This window comes from Euprymna scolopes, chromosome 3 (genome assembly GCF_053919585.1).
Source record: "Euprymna scolopes isolate OS-2025 chromosome 3, ASM5391958v1, whole genome shotgun sequence".
Classification (NCBI taxonomy): Eukaryota; Metazoa; Mollusca; class Cephalopoda; order Sepiida; family Sepiolidae; genus Euprymna; species Euprymna scolopes.
Genome location: NC_136484.1, coordinates 52507381 through 52525653, shown reverse-complemented (window position 1 = coordinate 52525653; position 18273 = coordinate 52507381). Strand labels below are relative to the sequence as shown.

Here is an 18273-nt window from a genome sequence, read left to right as displayed (position 1 = left end):
TTTTACTAAAAATGTATAAATAATGAAATCTTTTTGTTAAATGTTCATATATAATATAATATATATATATATATATATATATATATATATATATATATATATAGGTCCAAATTATTCTTTCTAAATAAAATGGGTCAGCAGTAAAGTTCATGTGATATAAGTCTGCATTGTGTCTTAAAAAATGATGTTAGATGTACTTAACATTGAATAGAAAAAAAAGGTGTAATACTAGAAAAGTCATATAATTATTCAATCTAGATAAGCAAAATTAATATATGTCGCTACAAGAAATCTATTGTTTCAGTTTATAAAGACATTGTCAGGTGACAATATACTTCTGATCTAACTCAAGGTCAGTCCTTTAACTGTAACGATTTATTGTAGCAACTTATGGTAATTTTGTTTACCTAAATTGAATAAAATTCTTTTTATTGAGCACTATCAACAACCTTATTGAAATTCAAAGGTTTTTACTTTTCAATATTTTTAACCTGGAATATATATATATATATATAATATTAAAATAGGCTTATTTTAATATTTTATTGCAGTTGCATGCTAAGTCTCATCGTCAGAAAAATATTAAGATAAACCCTTTTTAGTCATTATAGGTATAAACATCTATCTGAAAGGATACCAAGCTGCTTGTATGTACAAAATTTGCTGTCTTGGACCAGATCTCCTGACGATGAGAAGTTGATTCTTAATGTATAATAATATATTATCTTTTTGAAGAAAAGTTAACAAGAGTGCTCAATTACTTGTGAAAGAGACTGACAGTGGTTTCATGTAGCCATATGAAACTTGGCCCATTGAGTAAAATACATACCTATGCTTCTTTATCCATTGTTCAAATTGACTTAAACAATAGACTGAGGAGCGTAGCCATATGCTTTTCTTTCCGCCCAATAGGCAGTTTCCTGCGGCTCTGTGAAACCACTAATTCATTAGAATCATTGTGTGATATTTATTTAATAAAATATATTAGTTGTTTGTCCTATGACACCTAACTGTACTCCAGAAATAGTTGAATAAATCTATAGCTGTACCCTCACATTTTTCATATGAAATTATTCATTACACATCAACTAATTTTGTGGCTTTGCTTTATTAATATTATTTAATTATTAACTATGAGAAAAACATTAGCCAATTTTACTTCACTTCTAACAGCATGAATATTTTTTAAAGATAAAACTTTAATTCTAATCATATTTTGTTTTCAAATTTCTTTGCTCATTAAATATAGCTGCAGGTAAGAGTTATCTCCTCTTATTTCATTTTTATTGGACATTTTTTCTTTATAATAGCAGAATTCGAAAATCGAAATACTGACTTTCAAGTAAAATCAGTGGTATCTACTTATTTGTCGTGTCACAGTAATGAACATATCCAAAAATTACAAAAAATGATAAGATATGAAATTAATTATTAATGAAACTAGATTTCGAGGACAATTAGCAAAAATTGCATTTTGCTAAAAAAAGAAAAAGAAACTGGAGAGTTTGAATCATAACGAGGGAGGTAATCATTTTCTGAAAACTTTGAAAATCTTAGATTAATTTTGCAAAACTCAATTTTTGCTAATTGTCTTCAAAAACTGTTTTCATTAATAATTACTTTTCTACCTTATCGTTTTATTCGATGTGTTCATTACTACGGCATGACAATTAAGTAGATACCATTAGTTTTACTTGAAAAATATGTTTCAAATTTTGCTCTTATAACGAAGAAGTGTCAAAATTTGGTAAGTAATATTTTTCACCTGTTTTTGATAAACAAAAGCATACAATTTCATTTTTTTCTCTTATGTTGTACTTGGATAGACTGTTTTGTTCTTTTTTTTTTTACTTATTTCTCAACAGATTAATCCATCCAGTGTACTTTTGCGAACTACATGTATGTTAGTTCATCTGGTCAAGACAAACACCTCTTCACTTCTTAACTGCTAATCTTTTTGCTATAATTTTTTTTTTTTTTTTTTTTTTTTTTTTACAAATTTTCTTTTAATTTGATTTTCTCTTAAAATAATTTTTTAGTTTGGTTACCATTTGCGATTATTTTTCTTATTTTCATATAATTTCTTACAGCAAAACCATTTTTATTTTTTCTTTCTCTTCAATTAATATTTTGGATTATTCAGACTCCTTATTCTCACTTTGGTGATAGTTTGTTTCCTGTAATGTCTGACTTTGCCTCACGGGGTATTACTTTATACTTGCTACGACCAACGTATCATGTAGTATTTGTTCCTGTGTTAAGTATTCATACCAGTCATGGTTTGCTTTTTCATATTTAGGAGATGGCCTGCGGGGAACAGAAACCATTCTTGTTGAAATGAGGTATAGTTATCCTAGAAAGTATGACTTTGCATCCACTTTAGGAAAATGGAGGGAAGGAGGAATAATTTTCAGTTGTCTCTGGTGTTCCTACCAGAAAATGCTGACCGATCCATTTTGGCTTTTTATTTTTATTTTTCATCTAGCTAAAGTGATCTTTTTGAGGAGCTGGATTGACCTATATTAAAGTTTTATGCCACATTGAGCTTAAGTGAGAAGCCTATAAATTCTCCCTCTGCCCTTTATCAGCTGCATCTTTTTGAGCTTGGGAATCTTTGTCAATCTCTCGGGACCCTGTATGGAATTTCAACCTCTTTCAGGCGTATCAAACGTTGTGAACATAACAACCAAGATAAGAATAGTAGTCCGACTAATCCAAATAATATAAATTATCATTCCTCATTTAAAAAATTTTGAAATGTAAAATCATTTTTTTTTCTTTTATCAGTTTGATATTCTTTAAAGAAATCAATAAACACTTTTTATTCATATTTGTAGGAGGAAGAACGGTGGTTAAGTTTGGCTTCATTTTCAAAAAGTCAATAAATCCAAAGGAAATTCTGTCATTAAGTTAATACATGATTATCAGAGTCCATGCAAATTGCATATTATTATTTCTTATTAGATCAATGGATGCCATCAGACAACAGAATCAGCGAAACCAAGTTGTAATCCTTGTAGATATATGAGGTGCCTTCAATAAGTTTCTAGGCTTTTTTTTTTGTATATGCATTTAAAATTGTCATAGACTCTTGAAAATTCAATATATTATTGCTGAACAGCTACAGCAGGAATTGGAATACACCTTACTAAAGCCTGATTGTTTCAGCTGGTGGCAATCTGGATGTGAGGATACTTTAGAACAACAATATGCAATAAAATTCTGTTTTTAATTTTGAAAAAAAAATGCTACAGAAATGTATGGAATGCTTCAGACTGCTTTTGGACTATCTTGCATGAATCAAGCATCAGTTTTTGAGTGGCAGAAGATTCAAGGAAGGCAGGAATGATGAACGGTCAGGGAGGAGTAAGGAAGTCAGAACACCAGAGTTGATTGGCCAAATAAAGAATTTCATGGATAAGGACCATTGTGTGTCTATAGAGACAATAAGTGCACAGTTTCATGTCAGTATGGGAACTGTACACATGCAAGGGACTGAAGATGTAGAAGATTTGCATGAATGCACCAGACCACAACTCTATCCTTGTCACAGACTATTTGATCAAGATGGGCATCAAGATTGTTCCTCACCCTCTCTATAATCTAGACCTTGCTCCCTGTGACTTTTGTTTATTCCCTAACCTCTAAGAAAAACTTAGAGGCTGTCATTAGGAGACAGTTGAGGATATGAAAGAGGCTGTGATGAGGATCATTAACATGCTCATACAGAGGACTTCCATGGGATCTTCCAGAAGTGTTGGAATGGTACAATAAATGCATTGCAGCCGGAGAAGATTACTTTGAAGGGAACCAGAGTTTCATGTGTGTACTATCAATAAAACAGCCTATACAAAAAAAGTCTGGAAACTTATTGAAGGCCCCTTGAATTGTGATTATTTATGAATTTATGCAGCTAGGAAACATATCTATCCCCCTCCCAGCTATAGGTAAAAATATAACAACTTGCGTTCAATTAATAGCATACAATGAATCGTTTGAATCAGGCGAGACCAAAAAAGGTTGATATGCCATAAAACAAGCCAAATCTTTATCCTATAATACAATCATTGTGTGCAGTGCTCTGGAGGTGCACTACAGCTCATCAAAAGTGCATGCCTGTTACATAGGATAATGTACAAATGCCAATGAGATGAACAGTCTGAGTCATGGATACATGTGTGCATGTACATGAAGAGGAGAGGGACATCTGGTGTAGTTTTGCCGAATTTTGGGAAGCATGAGGATTTTAAAGGATGCATTGTCTCAGCAACCAACAACTGATGCAGGCAGTTTGCTTAAGACGTTTCCAAAAGTTATGGAAGCTGTGTTGTTTTCTCATTTTGTAGGCATGTCCACATTTATTAGATACAAGGAGATTAAAAAGGTGCATCAGGTTGTTTGTTTGTAACTGTTTACTCTGTTAGATTTTAAAGCTTCCATGAATCCAAACCCAGGGAAGCAAGACATTTAGAGTATAGTAGGTGCCTGATGGAGGATATTTCTGAACAGTTTCCAAAGTAGTCGATGCTTCATCTAAGCAAGATGGCAGCTCCAGACTAATGAAGATAATTATAAGTATGGGCATTACATAATTGTATATTGTTTAAAACAAATGGTTAGAGAGTGGCTAAAAAAAATCCCAAGATACCCTAGGCCTTTTTGATAATATCATTTTTTTTTAATCAAATTATTTTTGCAATATTCAATAATTTGAACTGGAATATCAGGGTCAAAATAACTTGTTCATCTGATTAAAGTATGCAGGAAATATCGGCCTACAAAATCCACAAATAAGCAGTAGCATGGAATACAGGAAAAACCTCACCATGGATTAGTAATGAATCTGTAGAATTCTGGATGACATATGAGGTCCATTCAAATTTTGATGAAACTGTTCATTATAAAGAAAAACAAACCGGGTAAATATCAGTGAAATAAGAAAACCCTCCTGTTGCATGAAAAGATATGCTTTTATTTTTATTTCAACCATTTTTAAGTTAACATTATCTAAGTTCTTAACAAGTGCATTGCAGCCGGACGAAATTACTTCGAAGGGGACTAGAGTTTAATGTGTGCACTATCAATAAAAGCACCCATATGAAAAAAAGTCTGCAAACCTGTTGAAGGCACCTCATATATATATATATATATATATATATATAATCTCTAACGAGTATTTTATTAAGAAAAAATAATAAAATAAAAAAGCAGTTTAAATTCCTAGGAATACCAACTAAATTCAACCCGTAGGCTTAGTAAGTGTATAAGGTAGCTGTTTGCTAGAAAATCTACAATTGTAAAAGGGGATTCAACTATATAACAATGAAAAAAAGAAAGTTACAGGGGTACTACGTTAGGGAGTTGAGCAGTAAGATGTCTGTTCACATTACACTTGAACTTCTGCATGTCAGTAAAGTTGGGAAAGCATGAACCCAGAAGGAAGTTCCAAAGTCTAGCAGTTCTGGGGAAGAAACTATTAGAGTAGGATTTCTTACATCTAGCCGTTTTGGAGATGTAAAGGCAGGACAACTGTTAAATGCCTTTAGGAAGCAAACACTAATTAACTCAGTTTTAGTAGAACAACAGCTTAAATATATTAATACTTATAAACAATTTTGAAATTAATAGCTTTATCATTTAGGCTGGTAAAAATTGAATTTAAAAAAAAAAAAAAAGAAAGATAACTATGAGCAAGGAAAGGATGGGGGGGGGAATCAATAATCTTAAAAAATGTTTGATACTTTTTAAAAAATAGTTGCGCACAAGCTTTCGTTTTTAATGTCGTTTCTAACAAAACATAGATTTTCCTTAGAATTTCTGAAAGTGTTTAATGATTTCTCCACTCATAGCCATTCATCATTATCATTTTGCACCCCCCTCCCTTCTCTCTTTCTCTTTTCAACTCTCTCTCTCTCTACTGATATTGTGTTTGTTTATTTGTTCTATATAAAAGATAGCCACAGTGATGAAAGTATCGGCCGAGAGATAGTTCAGATGACAACACGTCGTGTCTCTCTCTACCATCAGGTATTTTCTTCCTTGCTCCCTAAAACACAATTTGGAAACAAAAAGATGAACTCGGTGATGCAGTAATATTTCCATTCTACTACACCTTGAACTTCATATGTATATATTTTTTTACTATTTTTAATATGATGGTCCACATGAGTAATATTATATTTAAATAAGTGTTAATAGGTGAACAGTTTTAAAGTGACATTAAACACTGACAATTTTCTTTCCTTCCAACTATATAATATACATATAATATTATACATGCAAATGAAAGTTACCCTAACTCATGCCATGTTTACATTCCTAACAAGTGTGAAAACGAAAAGGATAACATGGTTATTATATAATAGATAAGGTAAAGGTAGTTTGTTTTTAGAATCTTTGTGGTTAATAACTTTTTTTCTACAAAATTAATGTTTGATTCGAATTTGACCACTCATTTTTTCATGGAATTTTAATCCATATTCTTAAGAACAAATAAAAACGTGTTTCAATTTAGTTTCTTTGAAAAAATAATTTATCCAACTCCAAAGATTAAAAAAAATGGGCACATTTTTCTATAATAATTACAATCATACAAAATTTCAGCTTAATCGGTTAAATATTTTTTTTTGAGTTATTAACATTTCCAGAGCATAATTTAAGAAATACTTCATACAATATGAACAATTAAGACTTTGGTCCATCTTTTATATATCTTTCATAAATGCTTAGCCTTCTCGGTGAAGAATCTTTCTGGTCAATTTACTTCTGCGTGATTGCAGTTCCTGATTTTTATCAACTTTCTCAGGCAGCACTGTTAAATGGATCCCCACTATGCAAGTTTTCAACAGATTCTTAGATTTGTCTTAGCATCTCTATAAGTGGTTACTTGATATGCAATGCTTAATTAAATAAAAACTAAAAACATTCAAAGAATGATTTTGTTATTTTTATTAATCCTCATTAGGGAAGAATGCATTCAATCATCAATTAAATCAGAAAAACTATTCAACATAGTTAAAATACTTTTATAAACATGGAGACCAGTGAAGAAAGAAACAAACAAAACACAGTTGTAAAATTGTAATGTTTGATGTTCAATTTTATCCTTTTTTGTTTCACGCTTGTTGGAAATATAAATATTCAGAAGTGTTGGGATAATTTTCATTCGACATGCTATCATCAATAATATACACATGTTGAAAAGAAAAAATAATTGAGAAACAATGATATAACAATAACATTTAGTTTATCCACAGTTTGTCAAGGATAAAGATTAAAAGGCTGTTAGAAAGACATGTAATACATAAAATGTTCACAAAAAAATTAAGTTTTAAGCAAAAAAGTTCAATTGTCTAATAACAATAAGAAAATGCACTTTAATGTAAAAAGAGGCAACGTGCATTGCATGGGGTAAAAATTTGTGTGTCCCTCTTTGGAGTATCTTTTAAAAGTTCATTGAGATTGAGAAAGGATTGTTCTTGTTCATCTCTATATAAATAAAATGAACTCATTTTTTCCGTCTGATTTTGACATTAATAGGATTAAAAATCAAGATATTTCATGCAAATATAATATGCACAAACGGCAGAACAATATCTGAGGTGTGTTATAGGCTTATTATTTCTCAAATTCCTCGATAATCTTAGATTTCTATACTTTTTCTGCTGAGAAGTCACGGCCAAAATCGGTTAAGATCAATGGAAGTGGTAAAATATTTTCTCTCTAATAAATTCCTCCTCCCCCTGCCACCACTTAACACTGTTTGGGGATCGTTCATAAGGAACAGTTGAGAAGAGAACACCGGTTTGGCTTTGTAGTTCTTTCATGTGAAGTTATTTAAAATCACTAAACTAAGCTGCAGTGCTCTGTGGCGTAGTGGTTAGCGTGCTGGACAATTCACATTATATTTTCACGTTCGCGCCGACCTACCGTAGTCGTTTTTTTTTTTTTTTTTTCCTAAACAACTGGAATGGACTTTTCTTGGTGGCCGAACTGTTAACGTTGCAGATGTTTTTTTTTTTTTTTTTTTTTTTTTTTTTTTTTTTTTTTCACACTTTATTTTCCTACTTTTACTCATGACTCCGGGTTTGATCCTTCCTACTTACCTACCATAACATTTTTTAAAACTCCCCCCCCCCCCGTCCCGGAAACAAACACTCGGGCAACGCCGGGTACCCCCGCTAGTTGAAAAATAATAGGCTGCAATATTTTTTCAGAAAATCAATACTTGGAATAACAAGTGTTAAAGAAAATGTTAATGTTTCCACTTCTCTAGAACGCTTCATGTAAAAATGTTCAAATTTTTAAAACAAACATATAACTAATAGTTATTAAGTAGATTTCTTCTAAAGTAGCAGTTTTAGTGCTTGTGTAGATTAGTAATCTTTTAAACCTACGCATTTCGGGTGAAAAGATTATGTACTTGTGTGTCATGTCGAAGTTTGTATAAATTCCAAAAAATTATGGAAAATGATCCTGTAGGTGATGTGTTAGAAGTATTTTAAATTAAAAAAAAATCAGCCAAAAATATGTTCCGGAAAAGAAATGGCAGTACATACTTATTTAGTCAAAATTATCAATTGCATTTACCTCCCTCTGGATCTTGCAAACTCTCCAAAATAAACATGCGATAAAACTCTTTAAATCGCTAAACTCGATAACTTTAATTTTTACTTGTTTTTATTTTTCTACTGAATTATTTACCATAATTTTTAAAATTTATATAAAATTCGACATTACACTTAAGTAGGTAATGTTTTCACCTGAAATGTGTTTGTTTAAAAAATCTACACAAGCACCTATTTAAAAAAAAAAAAAAAAAAAATTAAATTCTTTTTGGCCATCTTTAGCATACAAGTTTTATTAATCTTACTTTTATGTGTAAAGAAATTCTAATGATTCTAAGCCCTCCCCTCTCAGACACACACACACACACACACACACACACACACACACTCCCCAAATGATAATTTAGAAAAAGGGTGGGGCAGCAGATGTCCGTAATTTAAGTATGGTGTAGTAAGATTAGCTGTGTCCATCTGTTTGTTTGCTAGTTGTGTTAATAATTGAAATTTTTCTTGCCAGAATTTTATTTTCGAGTTGTTGAATTTAACCCAAAAGTTTTGTTTGCTGCAGATCTTCTCAAATTGTTTCTGGCATTTAAGACATCCTCTTTTTTTGTTTTTTTTAATTTTTTTTTTTATCATTTTTGTTTTCATTTTCTTAAAAAAAAATTTTTTTTTCATTATGAGTTTGAATTTTTCCATGTATGTGTGTGCGTGTTTTTTTTTTTTTATCTGGATGTTTTTCATCTTTCTTCATGAATTTTTGTTTTTCAAAATTTGCCCAACTTCAATAGCTTTTCAATCCTAAATCTATCCTATTTCTTTTTTTCCTTTTCCTCTCCAAAATTCACTATCTTTAAACTATTATGGTCATTATCATTGTCATCATTCTTCATATCAATACTTATCTTGAGGTTGGCGGGGGGGTAGCCTAATAGATATTCTCACAAACTATGAAATCAAATACCAAGTTCAAATCCAATCAAATTTCTTGTGGTCATTTATGAAAAGTACAGTTTGAAAAAGGCATAAAATTGCAATTACCTATCCTAGCAATGGGTTAAATAGTGTCTGTGTTCAATTAATGAATCATTCACAGCATTAAATTAACCTGAAAAAGACATGTAAAATAAACCAGACTAAACCCACTTTCATTCAACTTGTTAATGGCAGACATTTTATTCTTTAAAAACGTCATAACTATCCTCTTTCTTTCAATTGAAGCAATTTTTGTTTATCTACTAACCATTTTTATTGGCCAATGTTTTGCTTTAATGATTTGCTTTGTCTTGTTTCCATTGCTTCTTTTGACCAGAAACAAATTATAATTATCTAGTGAATTAAACATTTAATCTGTGAATCCAAGACTTAAAACGATTACTTAGTGTATTTTATATTATTTTAATTTCATTAGTATTTAATCATATTTCTTAATTCACTTTCTCAAGTCTTAAAAAGAATGAGTGATTTTTACATGAGTAATTTTGTGAAATTTCTGTTGTGTATCAATTTATAAACAAATCTCAAATATAATGTCTATTTAATGCAAAATATCCAGAAAAAAATAATTGTATGTCAAGTTTATAAAATTTAAGACTACACATTTTGTAAATTTTTTTTTTTTTTTTTTTTCAATTTAATTTTGGAATGGTTTTAATAAATTTAACTTTTTTATTTTGATAAAAATATTAATCAGTTTTATTATTTGCTAGCATTTCAGCCCGGCGTTGCCCGGGTGTTTGGAGGTGTATGCTGAGCCAAAAAAAAGGGTTAATTTTTTTTTAACTTTGACCCCTATTTATGTCCCCTTAAAATTTATTGTTTTGGGCTCAAATTAAGTTATTAAGTTAGATCCATGTCCAAGGAACCTATATCTAAAGTTTCAAATGTTTAGACCCCAAATTGTGGGAGGAGTTTTGTAGAGTTTTCAAAGGTCAAATCGTTGAACTTTGACCCCTTAATCGCCAAATTTATGGCCGAAAACCGATCACATCGATTTTGCCAAATTTCAGTACCTTGTATATCAAATTTCGAGTCTGTAGACTTAAAATTGATAGTTATTGCATAGGGAAATGTACACACACAGACACTTTCACTTTTATAGATATATAGATAGTTAGACTTGCATTTCAGCCCAGCGTTGCCCGGGTGTTTGGTGGTGTATGCTGAGCAAAAAAAAAAAAAAAAAAAAAAAAACGGTCAATTTTTTTAACTTTGACCCTTATTATGACCCCTTAACATTTGTTGTTTTGGGGGCAAATCGAGTTATTAAGTTAGATGCATGTCCAAGGAACTTATATCTAAAATTTCAAGTGTAAACTGAAAATTGACAGAGTTATTGCGAAGGAAAATACACACAGACACGTTCACTAGCATGGGTGCCCGGGTGTTTGGAGGTGTATGCTGAGCAAAAAAAAAAACCCAAAAAACGGTCATCTTTTTTAAATTTGATCCCTATTATGATCCCTTAAAATTTATTGTTTTGGGCTCTAATCCAGTTATTAAGTTAGATCCATGTCCAAGGAACCTATATCTAAAATTTCAAGTGTTTAGACCCAAAATTGTCGGAGGAGTTTGGTAGAGTTCTCAAATTTCTGGCCGAAACCCGATCACATCAATTTTCCCAAATCTCAGTACCCTGTATATCAAATTTCGAGTCTGTAGACTAAAAATTGACAGTTATTGCGTAGGGAAATGTACACACACGTCCACTTTTATAGATATATAGATTTTTCTAAAGATTATGACAATTTCTTTACCCTTTGTTTATAACTAACAAAAATTATTTTCCGTGTACATGAATGATAGTTGTAGTGAGAATATGTCTGAGAAATTTTTAAAATAGCAGTCAGGATTAAATAGTAAAATCGAAAGTGAGCCAAAATAAAATTTTGTTTTCAAACATGGACCAATATGTGACAGAAATCAGTAACTGAAAAGATTTGTGGCTTTTTGTTGCCAATGTTATCGAGCACCCATGCAGGCACCGACTTTACTTTATATATAAAATTTTATCAAATTTGAATACAATTAATTAAATCATAACATAGTCTTGTTTAAAAACAACTTTATTAATCAAAATAATCACCATTAGCTGTTCAGAATGTTGATTTTCGCTTTGGTAACCAATTTAATAATTGAGTCCAAAATAATAACACTCAAAATTCATACTAGAATTATCCACATAGACCTATGGCACAACAGATAAAGGCATTGATTAACGATCTATGTGACATGCCTTCTATAGGTTAGAGTTTTAGTCTTTGCTGTAGGTAATATTAACTAAGAATTACATAGTTAACACTTTTACGTAGTCATGGCTGACAGAATGAGAACAAGTTATCCTTGTGAATTCAGAATTCAATTTGAAATTTTGTATAGGTTCCCAAGTTCAACATAAAGATTCTTGAGTTTAAAAAGATGTACCTGAAGAGGATCAGTAGACTGACTAATCCAAAAAATGCTAAAACAAGTAATTAAAACAACAGCTAAACGAATAAGGTACAGATTTCGTTAAAGATGGCAGACAATTATTGTTTGTCACTGTATGAAGGCTTCATACTTTTGAATGAGCAATGCTTTCATTTCCGTTGATGACTACCATTGCAAGAATTGGCCAATGTTTATTGCTCTTCCTTTCTTAAAGATTTCGGCTCACACTGTAGTCCTTGTGAAGGACATCATTATTTCTCGATTAAAAACTCATTGAATATTTACTTGTGTTTTTTGTATGCTAGTTCTGCATCTTTTAATAGGTGCAAAGTAGTCGAACCCGAAACCATTTCAAAGCAATGAAGGACATATTGTCATGGTAATAAGTGTACGAAAATATAGATGACATAGCAGCTATGGTTTAAAGAAAGTTATAATTTGAGCTTTTTAAAAGTATCAAAATTTAAACAATTTTTTTTACTCTGTTCTTGAAATAATGTTCGATTGTTTATGCTTATTTATCACATTTAGACTCCAAAACTTCACCAAATTTTACATGATGCACCTTTGGCATATCTCGTATACCATAAAAGGATAAAAATATTAATGCTCCTACTATTACTAAAATAATATACAAAGAAACAAAGGTCAGGCAATAAAAGTGCAGATAATTGTATTTTTTAATTAAAAAATGCATACACCTGATTGAGGTTGGGGGGGGGCATAAAAAATCATATTTCTCTCATTGGAATTCTTTGAGATGAGCAATTTGTATATTTATTTATTTATTTTGCCGACTATTATTCTCATCTTTATAGTTATTTCACAATGTTTCAGCTAACTAATCCTCTGGCCTTCGTCAGGTGATTAACTGTGACAGGATAGGAACGCTGAATCTCTTAACTGTATCCTCAATAATTACTGCCTTCCATAGTTGTTGTCGTCTCACCATGTTTTGGGCCAATTAATCCTCTGGTTGGCTTTGAATAGAATTGAAACCACTATCTTCAGACAATACTCACCTGGAACCGCAGAGATACAACATCTCTATCCATTGTGCCACGGGCCCTAAAAAGCGATTAAGGTTTGATTTTTTTTTTTTTTTTTTTTTTTTTTTTTTTGTCTTATAAATCCAAGGTTTTGTTATCTGATCTTCCATTGTATGGTCCATACCGAATGATATATTATTTAATTATTGGAATTCTTTGAAATGAGTAATTTGTATATTCATTTATTTTGCACACTGTTATCCTCATCTTCATAGTTGTTGTTTCACAACGTTTCGGCCAAATATTCCTCTGGCCTTTGTCAGGTGGTTAACCGCGAGAGGATAGGAATGCTGAGTCTCTTAGCTGTGTCTTTAGTAATTACTGCCTTCCATAGTTGTTGCCATCTTACCACATTTTGGCCAACTAATCCTCTGGACAGCTTTCTCATTGGAATTCTTTCAAAGAATTCCAATAATTGAATAATATACCATTCATTACAGACACAACAATGGAAGATCAGATAACAAAAAAACTTGATTTATAAGACCAAAAAATCAAATCTTAATCACACTTCGGCGCCCATGACGCAGTGGATGAGACATTTTCATTGAAAAATTTCCATTATTAATAATGGCAGCTGGTGATTTAACTTATGCTGCTCAACATATTCGAAACATAAGATTTCCTTGGCATGACTGTATATTGGCTCCTACAAGGAATGGTGCATCTTCTAGTGCTATTACCTCAAATAACAGAACTTAGTTGGATATTTTACCAGACCAGATGAATTCTTGTTCTGAAATCTTATACAATCACAAGAAATATATACTGTATCATAGTTAACTGATCATTTTGAGAAAAGAAAATGAATGTTGTTTGCTTCTTTATGAATTCAATATTTGAGAGGCGGAGGAGAATCTTGGTTGAATGCTCGGATATTTATCTTATATAGAAATTGTTTGTTAGACCCAGAAAGGGGCCTCCTTGATTTCTGAGGACTTACTGAAGTAAAATGAACACATTAATAAAAGAAACGTCTGAAGAATAAGAATATTTGAATATTTGATATTCTTATTCTATCAAGTTTGGCAATGTGTGGTTAGAAAATTCAAATGAATCCTCTAAATATGTGTAGTGGCAAAAAGTATTTATTTGGTATATAGGCACACGTCAATCATAAACAAAAAAACAATAACAAAAAAGGACATATTAGTAAAGACATAATCTTTATTAATAGTTTGCCTTAAGAAGCTATCAAAACCATAAATGAGAACTGAAAATGTAGATTACACAAATAATCAAACACATTAGTTGCATACAGATAAATACACTAGTTATTCCTAATGAAAACTGTGTTCAATACAAAGGCAAACACATCATTTTCTTGTCTGTTTGTTAGAGTCCTCACATGTAAGTCAGCTCAGTCTGGTGGCTTAGAAGCCAAAATTGATGAATTATGGTCTTAATTCTTGATTATATGCTTATATGAAAATTGTCATAAGATCTCATGTGTGGAACAGAATTTGAAAACTACCTTTTTGTTACCAAAGGCTCCTGTGTACATGAGGTAATTCCAGCTTGAAAACTAATTTCTTCCAAAGGGAGATAACTCTGGTTATCTCTACCTAAGCAGAAACAAATGTATGATACATAATTATACTAACGCAATGTAAAAATAGTAATTTTTATTTTTTAAAAGTTTTTGTTTGAAATTCTGCTTCATTTAACATTTCGTTCATTTAAAAAACTGTTTTATTTATTAACTGTTTTCTTTGGTTTTTAACAATTCCATACTAATAAAACATGATCTTATTTTAATATTTTGTCATCTTTTATATAAATACCAAAATCTATTTGAAACTATTTACTTTCTTATCTCTATATAAATAAAATGAACTCATTTTTTCCGTCTGATTTTGACATTAATAGGATTAAAAATCAAGATATTTCATGCAAATATAATATGCACAAACGGCAGAACAATATCTGAGGTGTGTTATAGGCTTATTATTTCTCAAATTCCTCGATATTCTTAGATTTCTATACTTTTTCTGCTGAGAAGTCACGGCCAAAATCGGTTAAGATCAATGGAAGTGGTAAAATATTTTCTCTCTAATAAATTCCTCCTCCCCCTGCCACCACTTAACACCGTTTGGGGATCGTTCACAAGGAACAGTTGAGAAGAGAACACCGGTTTGGCTTCGTAGTTCTTTCATGTGAAGTTATTTAAAATCACTAAACTAAGCTGCAGTGCTCTGTGGCGTAGTGGTTAGCGTGCTGGACAATTCACATTATATTTTCACGTTCGCGCCGACCTACCGTAGTCGTTTTTTTTTTGTTTTTTTTTTCCTAAACAACTGGAATGGACTTTTCTTGGTGGCCGAACTGTTAACGTTGCAGATTTTTTTTTTTTTTTTTCACACTTTAGTTTCCTACTTTTACTCATGACTCCGGGTTTGATCCTTCCTACTTACCTACCATAACATTTTTTAAAACTCCCCCCCCCCGTCCCGGAAACAAACACTCGGGCAACGCCGGGTACCCCCGCTAGTATATAATATTAGCAGATGAGTGCCCGGCATTGCCCGTGCACTGACCCCCTCCCCCTCCAAAAGCAAATAAATCAGAACAACTTTTCTTTCAATCAAAATAGCAGGGAGTATCTGTGTGACTGAAAAAAAAATGAACTGCGGTGGCTGAGCTCGAACATGAAGCACAAAAAGGGGAAGAAGGCAAAAACCTTACGGGCAAATGCTTTTGCCCACAAGGCTCTGAATGCTCATATCATAATGTTGCAAAATAAGCATTTAAAACATAGTTTTAATTTAATATGCATACATGACTTACGAAAAAAGACGCAAAAAACGGACCCCCCCCCTTTTCAAAAAGTAGTCCAGTTGGTTGCCATAGAATGAATTTTTTTTTTTCTAGTTTTCAGATATTATGCATCTGGGGCCTTGCCCTTTCAAATGGTACTGGTTTTGACTCTGTTGGATGTGGATAACAAAAGTTTTCAGCAGATATGCAAACACACACACAAACACACAGACGACTCTCCTTTATATGATAGACTAGCAGGGGTACCCGGTGTTGCCTGGGTGGAGAGAGGTTGTATACCAAGGATATTGAGCAACTCCCAGAAAAAAAACTTGTTTCAATCAAAATAGCAGCAACTACTCCCAAAAAAAAAAAAAAAAATAGTCGCAGTTGGCAGGCTCGAATCTGTAACACGAAAGAGGAAAAGAATGTGAAAAAAAACCTAACATGTTAGCTGTCACAGCCATGATGACTTATGACATCAGACATCACGACGAGGTCGAAATAACATTTTTTAAATGTGCATTGAGATTGCTAGGCATATGATTTGCAAAAATGTTGACACAAAAAGTGATCCCTCCTTGCAAAAACGGCCCAGTTTACCAGCATAGAATTAATCTTTTGGATCAATTTTTAGATATTTTTCATCTGAGAGATTGGTCTTTCTAAGGATACCAATTTTGTCATGGTCTGATGTGTCTGTGAAAAGTTTTTGACAGACATACACACACGAACTAACACGCATTTTTGTTTTAATATGTATATATATACTAGCGGGGGTTGCCCTGGATGTTTGGAGGTGTGTGTGGTTTTGGGTAAATCAAAACTCCGGGGTTGGGTGGGGGTTAAAATAAAAAATAAAGTTTTGGTAGGTGAGTATGAGGATCGAACCCGAACCCTTGAGGCAAAGTTGGAAATTAAAGTGTGGAAAAAAAAAAATGTGCGACGTTAACCACTGGGCCACCGCGACATACTAACAGAAACACATTTGAATGTATTTAATTATTTAAATTGACAGGTGCACGTTTTAATGACTTAATGAGGTCAACTTTGACTGCGGGGTCGTATTTTATTTAATGCGGGAACGCTTTTTTTAATTTTTATTTTCCCAAGATGTTGGGGGGGGGGCCAGCTTCCCTTGTCCAAATTGAATAGCAATTGTCTGATATAAGGAAAATATTTCCACATTGATCAAATCTGATTGCTTTCGAACATTTCCGGCGATCGCGACCGGAAAAATACTGCCAGAATTAGTGTCACTTTTATTATACGAAAAAGCCTAATCCACATGCGGCGAGCGAAAAATGTTGAATATTTATCTTCCTGAAGTCGAGCAAATTAAATAAACAGGCGACCTCCGTTGTTAACTCTGAGAAATTATGATTAATATGTGATATAAAAAGTTTTAAGAAGTTGTGAGCCAACCAACTGTTTCTTGGAAAAAAGCCTTTCTTGGACATACACACATTTTCGCTTTTATATATATAGACTGGGGGGGGGGGTACCCGGCATTGCCTGGGTGTTTAGAGGTGTGTGTGCTAATGGGGGGGGGGGTCGAAACATAAGAATAAGCAAAGTAAATATTTTATATAAAATAAATGTTAAAACTTTAAAAAATCGAAAAAACACAAAAAATCTAGTGTAAGACAAACGAACAATGTTAAATGTAAAACTCGGAAAAACAAAAAAGAAAACGTGAATGTGATGGAAAAAAAAACCAGAAAAACGAACGTTAAAACTGAAAAATAAAAACAAAAAAACAAAACACATGAAAAATGGGTTAAATAACCCTGTTTCAATATTAAAATTTTTAAAAAATCGAAAAAAAAAAAAAAGACATCTCACAGCACGATTCGAATCCAAAACCTTTAGATAATGAGGCTGCCCTCTAAGAAACTGAGCTAAGACGACGTCGACGAAATTGTGTCGGTTTTTTAATATTTAAACTAAATCATGTTCCGACGTCATTTGCGCATGCGTAGAAGCGAACTTGACATGAGAGGATGGTTTTTGATGACCCCTCCCTGTAGAAAACTGATGATTTTAGGGTGAAGAAATTAATATTTTTGGCCAATTTTTCGATATTTGTCGGATGAAGGTTGGAACTTTAAAATGATACCAATCTCGTGAAAATCCGTGATCCGTGTCAAAAGTTTTTGTGAGACATACAAACACACATTTTCGCTTTTGTATATATAGAAGATATAGACTAGTGAAGGTATTCAGATGATACAAAGATGTATATATCTTCTATCCTTTTACATGACTTCACTATTTTTTTTTTATTCTAATAAGTTTGATTTGATAATTATTAAAAATATAAATCTATATATCTATAAAAGTTAATGTATGTTTGCCTGTGAACATTTCCCTATGCAATAACTCTATCAATTTTTAGTCTACAGACTCAAAATTTAATATACTGGGTACTGAGATTTAGGAAAATCTTTGTGATCCGTTTTCGGCCATAA

The 18273-nt window shown here is 32.0% G+C and overlaps 1 protein-coding gene across 12 annotated transcripts in view; it reads left to right on the top strand.

Moving 5' to 3' along the window:
* Window positions 1-18273, top strand: part of LOC145254914 (putative phosphorylase b kinase regulatory subunit alpha) — a 179214-nt gene that overhangs the window by 151717 nt on the left and 9224 nt on the right. For 3 of the 12 annotated variants that reach the window (XM_080113903.1, XM_080113909.1, XM_080113906.1), the window contains one exon: window positions 5954-6027. The exons of the other annotated variants lie outside the window; for them this stretch is intronic. In XM_080113903.1, coding sequence (XP_079970029.1) covers window positions 5954-6027 — 74 coding nt within the window. The remainder of the gene's footprint in view (window positions 1-5953; window positions 6028-18273) is intronic. 12 annotated transcript variants of the gene reach the window in all.